At 43.9% G+C, this 14,542-nt stretch overlaps 1 protein-coding gene and 1 long non-coding RNA gene across 3 annotated transcripts in view; both read right to left on the bottom strand.

Annotated features, from left to right (window-relative positions):
* Window positions 1-2,218: 2,218 nt before the first annotated feature.
* Window positions 2,219-14,542, bottom strand: part of REEP5 (receptor accessory protein 5) — a 39,534-nt gene continuing 27,210 nt past the window's right edge. The window contains exons 4-5 of one of the 2 annotated variants that reach the window (XM_003480887.5): window positions 10,090-10,258; window positions 2,219-4,827 (exon numbers count right to left, since the gene is read on the bottom strand). In XM_003480887.5, the coding sequence (XP_003480935.1) occupies window positions 4,778-4,827; window positions 10,090-10,258 (219 nt within the window). In that variant the 3' untranslated portion in view covers window positions 2,219-4,777. Of the gene's footprint in view, window positions 4,828-10,089; window positions 10,259-11,534; window positions 13,665-14,542 lie in introns of those variants that run through there. The other variant, XR_014838563.1, reaches the window with a different exon arrangement.
* On the bottom strand, window positions 10,815-11,949 carry LOC146405678 (uncharacterized). Its single transcript, XR_014838579.1, has 2 exons — window positions 11,825-11,949; window positions 10,815-11,527 (listed from the first exon to the last, which is right to left on the bottom strand). It is a non-coding gene; the product is annotated as an uncharacterized LOC146405678 (long non-coding RNA).

Below are 14,542 nucleotides of genomic sequence, written 5' to 3'. Positions count from 1 at the left end.
GTAGCGGTCAGCACACTTGGGAGTCCCTAATGGAGGCATGGCGGCAGCCCGGAGAAGCTGCAAGGAGCAAAGAAATGCATTCTCCTCTACAGTCTCCAGAAGTAATGCAGTCTTGCCACCCTGTTTTGGCTGTCTGATCTTCAGAACTGTAAGCTACATTTGTACTGTTTTAAGGTACTAAATTAATTTTTTTCATTTACTTTTATTATCTCTTTAAAAATTTATTGGAGTATAGTGACTTACAATATTGTATTCATTTCAGGTGAACAGCAAAGTGAATCCATTATACATATGCATATGTCCACTCTTTTTTCCCGTTTTGGTTATTATAGAATATGCTAGTAGATTTCCCTGTGTTATACAGCAGGTCCTTTTTAGTTATCTATTTTATATAGGGTAGTATATATATGTTAATCCCATCCTCCTAATTTATCCTGCCCCCACCCCACCGCCAGTTTCTCCTTTGGTAACAGTAAGTTTTATTTTGAAATCTGTGAGTTTGTTTCTGTTGTATATAAGCTACTTACTCAATTTGCAGTATGTTCCAGTAGGAAGCTCATGCCTGGTGAACTAATTAACTAAGACAAGCTCTCCAGGCCTTGAGACTCTCGACCTTATTCACAGTCTGTAACAGTGGTTCTCAACCCTGGCTATCTATTAGGATCACCTGAAGAGTTTTAAAATGCTGGCTTCTGGGTATATAGTAGATTAGTGTCAGAATTTCTGGTAGTGGAGGCAGATATCAATATTTTTTTCTTTCTCATTTTTGCCTGCCCTGCGACATATGAAGTTCCCAGACCAGGGATCAGAGCCACAGTTGCTACCTCTGCTGCAGTTGTGGCAATGCTGGATCCTTAGTCCATGGTGCCGGGCTAGGGATGGAACCTGCATCCCAGCGCTCTAGAGATGCAGCTGATCTCATTGTGCCCCAGCGGGAACTCCAGATACCAGTAGTTTTTGGAAAGCTACTCAGGTGATTGTAATGTGCGGCCAGGCCTGAAAACCTGTCTGTATGATAAGCGTAAAGATAGCATTAACCTAACCGAGCAGGTTTATGTCAAAGTGTGGTTTCTGGAGCATCAGCAGCACCTGGGAACTTGTTGCAGTGCACATTTTTCAGCCCTGTCCCAGACTTCCTAAATCAGACTTTGGGGATGGGGCCAGCAATCTGTTTTACCAGTTCCTGCTCCTCTCCCCCCACCAAATAAATCCTGATGCACACTAAAGTTTGAGAACCACTGATTTGACCAAAGAACCTCGTTATTGCTCTTAATTCTCTGAGGTGTGAGTTACAAAGAGATTTCATAAGCAATATTGTAGAAAGGAGCCAGGAAAACCTATAATCGTGGTCATTTTCAAATATACCTACTTTCTCCCACTGGATTATACAGAACTGTACTATGTGATGGCTAAGAATGTGAACTGTGTTACTTGAAACACAGACATACAGACCTGTATAAGCAGCTGTAGGAGATAAAGCAGACCAAAAAAGTATACCCTCCAGAAATAGGCATTTTTAATAAAACCCCAAGTTCTTCCTTTCGTGGTCTCTTCTTAAAGTACAGAATGATTTGGAGGCACATATAAGAGGTGTTGACTACATCAAAATATACATACATGCACTAATAACACTAACTAATAGCTATGTGACACTGTGTGTAATGCATCATGCCAGTAGAAAGCAGTACAGCTGACCCCACCTCAAGCCCATGGTCCCCCATCAGCCACTGCCCTTCCTTCCCATGCAAAAGAGCATCTCCACCTCCTGCTTTCTGCTGTAGCTGGACAGCTGACCCCTCCCAGTCAAATATCCAGAGGTGGCTTTGTAACTGGCTCTCTGGAGCTGCAGTTCTGCATCTGAGATTCAATCAACCGCAGATCATGCAGTACTGTAGTATGTATTTATCGAAAAAAATCCGCATGTAAGTGGATCTATGCAGTTCAAACTCGTGTTATTCAAAGGTCAAGAGTAACTTAGGTTTCCTCTACATCTCTGCTAATTATTGGTAGAAACCTTTTGGTTGCTATGTTTTCTTTAGAGAAATTTTTTCCTATGACAGGTGGTTACCATCAGGGGAAAATTACAGACCAAGTACGGAATGGGGGTCGATAAACATCAGTGTTTAAGGTTCATTTATCTGTATTTACTTAATATTTTCCTTAAATTATTCTCGATTTTTTTAAGCCCCATAAAATAACATGAAATATAACAGCTCAGTGAGATAACGGAATTTTATTTTCATCCATTTCCATTTAATATATATCACATCTTCAGGAGGGGGTAACTTTTAAAGGCTATGCTCATTTCCTTCAGGCTGTAGATAGAAGACTCCCTGGAGCAGCAGTGACTGTCAATCAGAAGCTTTTAAGCAGGAGAAGAATTATTGTAGGCATTCTTTAACTTTACATATCCCCAGTACAGTACTTGTGTACAAATAATTGCTTGTCTTATAGCTAGACACAGGCTCAATTAGTTTTTCAAATACTCTAGCCATGGCAATATATTATTTGGGAAATCTAAACCGAGATAGAATTTTCAACTCATAACTTCTGTCATTAATATTATGTACATTATGACTGCCAAAAAAAGGTAAAATTTCCTAGAGAATGCACTGTAAGAGAAAGCTATGGTGATTAAAAAAAAAACTGCATAATTTTCTTTCTATAGTAGTTTTTAAACTGATTATTAGGCTGTAAGTAGTTAAGAGCAACAGTAACTTTTTGCTTCCCCATCTTGCCTGATATTTTGCATACAAAAAGTTACATATTCTGTATACTATCAATCTGACTATATAGTCTCCATGCCAGAAGTTGCTAATTTTCATACTTTTTCACATCAAGAAACGAATTTTTTATGGGGAAAGGGATTTAACTATTCCTAGAGGTCCTTTTTTCTTCCCCCTTTAATCTAAGGCTTGATATTCTTCTAATAACAACTAATTCTGTTTGCTTTCTAAAGTTTTGATTTTTATTTTTTATGGAGTTCCTGTCGTGATGCAGCAGAAACAAATCTGACTAGGAACCATGAGGTTGTGGGTTAGATCCCTGGCCTCGCTCAGTGGGTTGAGAATCAGGTATTGCCACGAGCTGTGGTAGGTTGGAGACTCGACTTGGATCCTGCGTTGCTGTGGCTGTGGTGTAGGCCAGCAGCTACAGCTCCGATTAGACCCCTAGCCTGGGAACCTCCATGTGCCGTGAGTGCAACCCTCAAAAAGACAAAATAAAGTTTTGATTTTTTAAAATAAAGTTTAATAAGCTGCCTTATCATCATCACACTCCCCCACTGGAAAAAATAAATGTCCTCATCCATATTATTATAATATTTGGGTGATACTGTCCCTGATTTTTCATTGGTTTGATATTTTTTACATCATAAAACATCATTATGATTTTACCTAATTGTTATCTGCAAGACAACAAATCATCTTTATTTGCTTTAAAAAGTAATATACAGGCCTGGATATTTAATTATGTTATTTGTTATACTCTTGTTTTAGTCAGTATAGTCCAATTCAGAAGGATCCTAGTAGTATGGCTGATATAAAGCTCCAATTCTCCAGTACAGACAAGTTGTCAAGATCCCTATAAGCTATTTGGCCAATCAGGCTAGTGACATTATATGCAGATTATCAAAACAAAGCATGGAGATGCAGGCAAGGAAATGGACTACAAATGATTCTGACTTGTAAACTAGGGAAGCCTCTGGTGCTAGACCTTACAGGCCAAGGAAAGAAGGTGAAGGCAGTTTGGCTTAGCCACTGCCAGCCAGATGATGGGGCGTGTCATCCTTCCTTTCCTCTCCCAGAATGGCTCTTCGAGCCTGGTGACATCCTTAGCCTCTAGTTGCTAACAATATAAACAAGAATGTACATATAACAAGAGGTGGGGAAGTCTCTGGATGTTCCTTAAACTGTTTAAAAAGAGCCTGGGAAAGAAACAAGACTAAACCAACATGTTGCTTGGCTATGAAGGTGAAACAGGGGATGGTTTCCACTATAGCATCTTAAAAGCAGACGAATATCAAGCTTATCAGCCAGTTTTTAAAAAGCTACAAGACAATGGTACTAGTTCTACCGAATTGGGAGTGGTAACGTGTGTGTACATTTCCCCATCTGCCACTCAAACGACTGCTTTACAAAGCTGTTCTGGTATTCAGCTGCTATGGTGTTAGGAACGCAACCAGGCCAACTTCCGTTCTGCCTCATTTATCAATTAACTGTTCATTTGAAACATGACTCACTGGTGTTCATTTTCTGGAGTGTTACTGGGCAGATCACACCAGCACAAGGGAGTCTTCAGCCTTTGGCAGGCACTCCCTGTGGGCATCTGCACACATCTGCGCACAGGAACATTCCCCACATGTGTGTGTACGCACAGATACATTAAAACATTTACTACAAAATTGCACATTACATGAAGTAGAACCGAAAGAGTGTCCTAAAATATAAGTACAGAGAAAATGCATGCAGAAAGCCTACTCAAGTACAAGGCCCATGGGATATTATAATTTAATTTGAAGTTCATATTTCCTACATGGTAACATAAGTCTTTTCCTACCCAGAGGCAAAATCTACTTTCCAAAAACTTGGACACTGTCCCTATGTATATAGACAGTAAAAGTAAGCAAAAAATCTTACAACATATTCCTTTTTTTATATATATCAAAAATGTTTCCAAGGCAACATTATTCAAATTATTTTACCACAGTTCCTAATATAACATCGAGCTCTAATAGGAAGGTACAGGGAGAGCAGGAAGCTTTCATCCAGCCAGTGGTTTAGGTGCTCTTCTTCTCCTCACCCAATAAATTCACGGCGGCTTTCTTGGCTGTGAAGAGGAAAGAAAATTTTATCAAAGCTGCTTGCAAGGCTGGCTCTATGCCTCGTGGAGCTACCAGATAACAACTTGGATGACTCAGGTTCTGGTGAGAACACAGTGAGGTCTGTGAGCAGGGTCAGGAGAGTTTCCAAGAACTGGACAAGAGACCTCATTAGCATAAATCCTGAAGGTTACCTGGCCCAGCCCCCTGGTAGTGACCTGTCACCTAAGCCACCTGACCTCTGTCCTCCTTTAAGTGTCACAAGATGCAGAGATTCCTTGGGCATATAGTGTTCCTCTGTACAATCCAGGAACTCTGGTTTGTGTCTGGAGTCGCCTGTGCAATGTCATTTTGTCCCCATCTGATGACAATAGGGTCAGCTTGCTATTCCATGGTGACAAAAATCAAAGAAAAGCATCATTCCCTGAATCAAGAAATGATGGAATATTTATATGCATATTTACTTTCTCTCATTGTGCCACCCTTTCCTTGTATGATGGGAAGGGTGTGCTGTAAGGCTTCAAGTTCCTGGTAAGGTGCTGCATTCATCAAGAAAATATTCCTACCGCGGGGGGGAACTAAGCTGTACCCTTCTAGTTACCAAGTGGCTTGGAATGTGCTGTAAGAATGAGTGTGCTCTGTGTGATGGGGTGGGGGGTGGTGTTTCTGGGGGCCTCCAGGGCCTCCTGAGTTTCCACACACTGCAGCTGTTCCTGATGGAGCCCAGGGGCCCCTCCTTTTTCACCAGCTGCCCAACAGCTGCTCTTCCTCCACTCAGTGAAAACTACTGAACACAGTTTACCAAAAAAACCACTGCAGCCTCTCTCTTAACTAGCCCTTTGTAAAAATGTCCTTTTTGGAGAATCCAGAAACTTCGATATGAATCCAAAATGTGTCAGCATTTAAATTCATTTTACTTTCATTCTCGGAAACCATGGTCTGTTTTGTTTTGTTTTGTTTGCTTTTTAGGGCCACACCCATGGCATAAGGAAGTTCCCAGGCTAGGGGCTGAATTAGAGATACAGCGGCTGGCCTACACCACAGCCACAGACCAGAATCTGAGCCATGTGTACCATCTACACCTTGGCTCATGGCAACACGGGATCCCCGACCCACTGAGCAAGGCCAGAGATCGAACCTGTGTCCTCGTGGATACTATTTCGGATTTGTGCCATAATAGGAACACCCTCACAACTGTGCTCAAGAATGTATCATATTAAAGTATAACTGGATTTTAGAGGACTGAGATCTCAGGGTGAGAGATGTGGCTGAACTAGACAGAAGTGACATCACTGGAAGACGCTGGTCAGGCCAAGAGCAGGGAGGAAGAGTTAGGGAGTCTAAAGAGGAAAAGGCGATCTCGGAGCAGGTGGCTGTGAGGGCTACACCTCAGGACAAACTTAAGACTATAGACAAGGTCCTGAAGGAGACTGGGGCATGTGCCCAGAGCAGGAGTCGGAGCAGAGCGGTCGGTGAGGGAGGAAAGAGAGGACATGCCACACATCACGACTGGGACAGCCATGCTGCTGGGGACTGTCTGGGGGAGCTCCCTCGCCAGGGGCCAGGTCCCCTCCCATCTCCCACTTCCTCATTCCGGTAGAGCTCTTGTTTGAAAATCCCTAATTCTGGGCCCACTTTCTCTACTTCCTAAAACTCTTAAGTGCCCTGGAACTTAAGACCCATCATCAGCAAAATCTCTATCATCCATTTCTCCGTCTGTTTCCCTGATCTTGTTGTTTTTACAGAAATCTGGCTTTCCCCTGATGACATGGCTTCTCAAGTGCCCGCTGTTTTTTCCATCTGTGATCCTGGTCCTACTGGGTCTGCAGGTCTGGAAAGCGCGGTCTCGTACTTCATGGCCCTGTTCCGAATCTCATGTTGTCAGATTATCGTTCCAACTGGTCCTCCTTGTTCCTCTCTGACCTTTGTCCAAATTAAATATCACTCTCGAGCACCAGTTGTACTTTGATTATCAGTGACTGCAATGTTCTTCCAATGTGTTAGCCTCCTAGTTCCTCCCCTCAAAGAACCTTTACATTCCATCCTCACTGCTCCAGCCCACCCAGGAGCATCCTTGTCATGACCAGTATGGGCAGCCTCTCCCTAGTCGCAGTGTCAGCATTCCGCTCCACCATCACCTGTCTTGGCAGCTCACCCCCTCTCTCATCCTGCCTCCGAGTTCTCCCCCGACCACCTGGCTGTATCATCCATCGACCCTGTGACTGTTTTTGCTGTTCGCCACTTCCCTCCTCACCCAGTTTAAATTCCATCATCAAACATTAGCCACTACTTAGTTCTACTCTCACTTCAGAGTTCCTACTTAACGAAATCAACCTGGACACAACTCTCTATCTATTTCAAAACTGCACCCATGTAGCTGGAAATAAGGCTGGGAAAAACCCCTCAAACATGATCTGGGCTCAAGGTAAGTTCATGAGCACAAACCTCAAGCAAGCCTTCAATACTCCCTGGCAATCACAGGACACTGATCCAGTCCACTCTCTCGGAGGAGCCAGCAAATTGGAGTCAACTCACTGATGATCATGGTACCTTTGGCTGCTTTCACGCTGCAACGGCAGAGCTGAGTAGTTGCAACAGAGATCTGATGACCCGTAAAAACCAAAGTATGATCTGAAGCTTTACAGAAAAAGCTTGCCAACCCTGGTCCTAAATAACTATTTCATACCACCTCCTCTTTCCATCACCTCGTTCCCCATCCTCTCCTGGTTGACCTTCTTTCTAAGTTTACCACCCAGCCTCCTCATCCATAAACTCTGATTTCCCTTCTGTAATTCTCAACTGTTCCGGCTCCTGTGACCAATCCCTGTATTTGTTCTCTAGATCCTATTTGCTCTGGTCTATGTATGGACAGAGTTCCAGCAATTCGCCTTCTCGCTCAGATTTTTTGCTTTTGTTGTTCTCTACTGGATCATCCGTGTTAGTTTCAAAGCTACTTTGTTTCGTATACCCTCCAAAAAAGAATAAAATATCCTTAGGACCCCATTACCTTCCTCTAGTTACAGCCCCAATCTTCCACTTCTCGCTGCAGGAAAAGTCTCAAAAGACAAACCTCTGTTCTCTCGGGCTCTTCCTCCCATCTCTCACATCCATTCTGATCAGGATTTCATTCCCACCACTCCGTGAACTGTTTTGTCAAGTTTGCTAGTGCCGTCCTCACTGCTAAATCCACGGTCAGTTTTCAGCCTTTGTCTTACTTGATCTGTCTGCATTGTGTGATAAAACGGATCACCCCTCCTCTTTGAAACACTTTCTTCACTTGGCCTCAAGGACACCACAGTCTCCGGTTTTCTTGTCCCCTAAACTGGCCACTCCTTACCAGTCTACTTTTTGGGCTGCTTCTCATTTCCTCGGTCTCTAGACATTGGTGGCCACAGGGCTCAGTCATCGGACTTCCTCTTCTCTCCCTACATCCCCTCTCTTAGGGATCTCACCCAGTGTCATGCTTATGATCCTGTCTATGTATGCTGACCCCCAAATGTATACCCTTAGTTCAGACCCGCCTCCTGAACTCCCAACATTTTTATCCAGCTGGCTGTGCAGACTTCTCCATGTACCCAGTCAACACAAAGTTATGTCCAGAACCGAATGCCTTTTTTTCCCCCTCTAAACTTGTTATGCTCAGTCTTCCCCAGCTGAGTGCTAACTCTGTCCTTCCATCTGTTCAGGCTGAAAGCTTGGCCTCCTTCCTTATACTCCATGCCTAATCCATAAGCAAATCCTACTGGTACTAACTTAAAAATATCAAGAATCTAATGACTTCTTACCTCGTACTGCTACCCACCACGAGTCACGCCACCACCAGCATCTCCAGCCACGTCACTGTGATAACCTCCTAACTGGTCTCCTGATTTCCTTCCTGTCCCCTTCAGTCTATTCTTGGCCTCTACAGCGGCCAGCGTGATCTTGTGCAAACACCAGACAAGTTATGTTGGACCTCTGATCAAAATTCTCCAATGGGAAGTTCCTTGGTGGCCTCGCGGTTAAGGATCCTACACTGACACTGCTGTGGCTTGAGTTCGATCTGTGGCCTGAGAACTTCCCCACACTCAGGGCATGGCCAAAAAACAATTCTCCAAGGGCAGTCCATCTCACACAGAGTAAAAATCAAAGCCTTTACAACAGCCTATAGGGCATGGCCTGATCTGCCTTCTTCCAGCTCCAGCCCCCAACCTCTCTGCCCTTGTCTCCTTCAACTCCTTCTCTAGATCACTCCCTTCCAATCACACAGCTTCCCATCCCTGGATTTTGCAGCTGCTATTTCCTCTCTCTGGAATGTTCTTTCCCAGGTTCCTTTCCTTAACATTTTCTGTTTGTTTGTTAGTTTTTGATCTTTTTGCCTTTTCTAGGGTTGCTCCCACGGCACATGGAGGTTCCCAGGCTAGGGGTCGAATTGGAGCTACAGCCGCCGGCCTACGCCAGAGCCACAGCAACGCGGGATCCAAGCCGTGTCTGCAACCTACACCACAGCTCACGGCAACGCCAGATACCTAACCCACTGAGCGAGGCCAGGGATCGAACCCGCAACCTCAAGGTTCCCAGTCGGATTGGTTAAACAATGAGCCACACATGACAGGAACTCCCCCTTAACACTTTCAAAGCTGACTCAGTATAGCTACCGTGTGAAGAGTCCTTCAATCACTCTATTTAAAATTGTAACCTTCCCTTCAGCCCCTGGCACTCTCTGTTTTATTTGTCTTTGTATCATCTGCTAACTATACCATAACTTGTTTTTTAATTGCATTTGTCTCTCTCTCAAAAACACTGTAAAGTTCAAGTCATATGGTCCGCCTGGCTTCCTGTCATGTCCAGTGCTGTGAACATGACTGTCACATGTTAAGCACCTCAATAAATAAAGATCAGCTAAATGAACGAATCGAGAGAGCTCAGAGAGAGGGTATTCTCTTGGACCACTAACAAAAGCAATTTTGGCAGCATGTGAAGCGTCTCAGCCTGAAGAGAAGTAAAGCAATTGCACCTGATATAAATGCATGATTCTCTAAAATTGCTACTCACCACAGGAAAGTCATTTTTCCTCATGTGCTGATGGAATGATGCATAAATGTAGGTGTAGCAGGAGAATGTTGGGAAAAGTGAAGGCATCAGGCAAAGTCTGGGTAAGGAAACCCCAGAGACGCCTTGGTGTGGGGCTGAGGAAAGCTGACAGGGTGACAAGTAAGGAGGCTTGCGATCTGAGCCCAGTGTATCCCTTGTCTTCTCACATGCTGAACCAAGCTGTCCCGGAGCCTTACCTTCCTTAGTGATGGCATCCGCCGTCTCTTTGGCTTTGTCCTTCAAGTCACTCACCACGTTGTCTACCTGAGATTCGTGCTTCAGGAAGAAGGGCCGGATGATGCGCTGGTAGAGCAGGTCTGCTCCGTTGGCGGGGCTGGGAGCCATGCACCACAGCAGGAAGCCGCACTGTCAAGAGGAGAGGCAGATGTGACAGAGGGTGGTGGCATCTGACAACACACACTGCCACCACTGCTCTGGGGCTGGCACTGCCTTTGTTCCTTGCTCCAGGAGCACTTCCAGTGTTTCCCGCATGCTTTTCTTAGGTGGCAAAAAAACATGGCAAATAATGACCTCGTAAGGAAAGGAAAAGCTGAGACCGACAAAGGTAAAACACAGCAAGTCCAGCGGCTTAACTTCCTTCCTAACTTGGACCACTTTTGTTTTTATTTTTATTTTCTTTATTTATTGCCTTTCATCTTTTTTGGGGCTGCACCCATGGCATATGCAGGTTCCCAGGCTAGGGGTCTAATTGGAGCTACAGCTGCCGGCCTACTCCAGAGCCACAGCAACGAAGGATCCGAACCGCATCTTCGACCTACATCACAGCTCACGGCAACACAGATCCTTAACCCACTGAGCGAGGCCAGGGATCGAACCCGCAACCTCATGGTTCCTAGTCGGATTTGTTCCTGCTGTGCCACGACGGGAACTCCTGGACCACTTTTTAGTTTAGCGCTGCAAGAGGTTTTTATTTATGATAGCTCTTAATCAACTAAAATTAGTATTTAAATCAACTATAATTTTAAAAATTCAATAAATATAAATACCTCATGGAATCATTGAAAAAAAAAGTTATTTATCTGTGTGTGTACACCCTGTCCATGTAAACATCAATGCAGCTTGTTCTCAACAGGCTTACTTCCGTATGTTTGTACATTGATGCATCCTGTGACAGAAACTCACTTACTGAAAATGAGATGTTGAGAGTTTGGGACGCAAATGGAAAGCAAGGTAGTTGGAAGAGGAAGGGCAAAGATTCAGACTGGCCATCTCATAGCCTTACTGCACCTGTGTGTGCAGCCACCCAAAACTCCAGTGAGCCCTCGCAGACACACAGTGGGAAGGAAGACCTTCTGCCGCAGGTCCAAGCACTTAAATGCTGCCAGTTCCTTGAGATACCTTCAACCTCTAGACTGTATGGGAAGTTCCATGTTTACTGTCAGTTTCCCTAGTGACGCTGGAGCATGCACTGGCCTTGGCCAGCTGGCCTTGTGAAGATGTTGCCAGAGAAACCTTGGTTTTCTGAACTACACACTTGCGTTAACCCCCAATGCGGAAGTAAGCATGACTACATCTTTCACTGGTTTGAGCTTCCATTTCTTTTGCTTAGAGCCAGGTTCGTAACAGAGAGACCCTGCAGGGCATCTTTCTAGTTAACAGTTCCCTGCGGAAGACCTGTGGGTTTGTTGTTGTTGTTGTTGTTGTTGTTGTTGTTGTCGTCGTTGTTGCTATTTCTTGGGCCGCTCCCACGGCATATGGAGGTTCCCAGGCTAGGGGTTGAATCAGAGCTGTAGCCACTGGCCTACGCCAGAGCCACAGCAACGCGGGATCCGAGCCGCATCTGCAACCTACACCACAGCTCACGGCAACGCCAGATCGTTAACCCACTGAGCAAGGGCAGGGACCGAACCCGCAACCTCATGGTTCCTAGTCGGATTCATTAACCACTGCGCCACGACGGGAACTCCAGACCTGTGGTTTTTAACATCCAAGCATTCGTGTTTGCCATCAGTTGCTTCTAGAGGTAACATTAATACATACACAGCCCAAACTCAGTAAAGCAATTTAAATGGATGTTTCGGAAAAGGAAAAGTTACATTCTGGACAGAATTCCTTGTGGAGATTTAGAAGAGGATGCAGTGTCCAAGGGGAGTGCCATGTAACACTGCAATGGTTTCCCCCCAACTGTGGTGACTAACATCCAATATATTTGCTATTTATATAGGGGGAATTGTGATGTGTTTATTAATACTTGGGAAATTGACATGGGGTTTTTAATTGGCATGTAATACAGTTTCATTTTTGCTGTTTAAAATGGTGAGAAATAGTCTCCCAGCTGGTATTCCTACGGAAGATAGGTGATTTGTCAGGGATGGATTATTGATGGAGAGACAGATGCCCATAGTGTAACCACAGGCCTCAAGGTGAAGTGGAAATGACTCACTGGATGAAGATCAGGAGAGTTGGTGACTGTTTTGTGGCTTGAGGGAAATAGCCTAAGAGTCAATTTTCTCCTCTGTAGGACTTTAGGAAAGTCATAAATTAATGTACTTGAAGAAAATATACAAGATCGCAATAAGATTATCAAGTCCTATAGGTCTTAAGACTGTTGAAAAATCTCTGAAATATTATCTGCCTATGCAGATATCAACCCTGCAGCAGTCCAGAAAAGCTGCTTCATTTACCTTTGGTTGATGACTTAAGCATGACAAGCACACGGGACCAGAGCCAAGAGTCTTATGTTTTTGCAGGTCTCCAGTGTGATGACTTTTAGGCTGTACTCCAGGCTGTTCATTCCGTTCTTTCCAGTACCCTCCAGCTATTGTCTTGAGACAGTAAAATAATTACTGCTCTTTACCTACATCCTGGTCATTTTCCAGTTCTCAAATGAAATAACTTTCTTATATTAAAAATAAGGTTAATTACTGTTCAACTCTCAAGGTGATATTCAGCCACCAACTCCCTTTTCTTAATCTGTGTAACTATACAGCCCAGAAATAGCCTGAGCTACACAGATCTGACCATCCTTTGAATCACACTGCCCTTGGGAATTCCCATCGTGGCTCAATGGTTAATGAAACAGACTAGGATCCCTGAGGATATGGGTTCAAGCCCTGGCCTTGCTCAGTGGGTCAAGGATCTGGTGTTGCCATGAGCTGTGGTGTAGGTCTCAGCTGAGGCTCAGATCCTGCGTTGTTGTGGCTGTGGTATAGGCCGGCAGCTGTAGCTTTGATTCAACCCCTACCTGGGGAACTTTTTAGGACCGCAAGTACGGTCCTAAAAAGAAAAAAAAAAAAATCATGCTGCCCTCAAAGTGTCAGCTGATGATACTCCCAAGAGCAAGTACGAGCCCACTAGAACCTGCAATTGAGGCAAAGAATCTGTGCTATTTCACCTGAACTCTCAGCACTATTAACTATTAGCACTACTAACTCTCAGCACTGACACACTAAAGCCTTAAATTACAAATTACAACAGGCCAGATAATTCTGTGATTCTAATGCTGTCATGATTCAGTTCTCCCCTAGAAAAGGTATTTCCAAAGCAGGGAGGGATATGCTTAATATGTACAGTTTGGGACTAGCCTGGTCAGAGGTGAGAGTTAATGTCAGAAAAAAAATGTATTTCAACACTGACCTCCTGACACACTGCAGTCACTTGATCAGAAACATAAGTCTTAGGAAGCCTTTGTGAGGCAGCCACAAAAAGAGTGATGGACTCAAGTTAAAACCCACTTCAGGGAGTTCCCATCGCAGCTCAGTGTTTAATGAACTTGACTCGTGTCCATAAGGATGCAGATTTGATCCCTGGCCTCGCTCAGTGGGTTAAGGAACCAGCGTTGCCGTAGGCTGTGGTGTAGGTGGCAGACGGGGCTCGGATCAGGCATTGCTGTGGCTTTAGTGTAGGCTGGCAGCTGTAGCTCCGACTGGACCCCTAGCCTGGGAACATCCATATACCACGAGTGTAGCCCTAAAAAAGGCAAAAGACAAAAAACAAACAAACCCCAGACTGCTTAGCATGTACAACTAAAAGCTAAAATTGAACATGTGAAGGGGAAGATTTTTCTACCTTTTCTGCCTCCTATGAAGTTAAGAGAAATATTATGCTCTGTGACAATGAGTGAAACAGTACAAGTGACATTCTGGATCAGGATTTGAACTTGCCAGAATTTATTCAACCTTGTTTTAAAAGTAAATCTAGAGTAAAAATGAGGTGCAAGGAGATTCTCTACAGCATTAGTTATAACAGCAAGAGAAAGGTCCTAGATGTCTATCAGTTGGGGAATGAATGAATTATTATCTATAATGCATTAAACATTTATGTCAAAGAATAGTGAATAACATGAGAAAATGCTCACAGTGTTGTGTTTATTTTCCAAAGTGAGGTTTAGAATCATATATACATAAATATGGAATCAACCATACGTAGATGGTTAGGGCAATAATACACACAGTTCTTATTAACTGTTCTTATATATAACACAATGTATATACGTGTTTATATACATTGAACAATTTGCACATTAAAAAATAGGAAAACCACCCTGAAATGGTAACAATGGTAGCACTAGAAATAATTTTTTCTGCGGCGTAGGCTGGCAGCTGTAGCTCCAACTGGACCCCTAGCCTGGAAACCTCCATGTGCCATGGGTGTGGCCATAAAAAGCAAAAAAAAAAAAAAAAAGAAAAA

Source organism: Sus scrofa, chromosome 2 (genome assembly GCF_054392235.1).
Source record: "Sus scrofa isolate SSC_HxYL_T2T_F1_AM1 chromosome 2, Sscrofa_HxYL_maternal_Yorkshire_Landrace_v2.0, whole genome shotgun sequence".
Taxonomy (NCBI): Eukaryota; Metazoa; Chordata; class Mammalia; order Artiodactyla; family Suidae; genus Sus; species Sus scrofa.
Note: the sequence above shows the minus strand (reverse complement) of the source record. Positions and strands in the feature narration are given on the sequence as shown.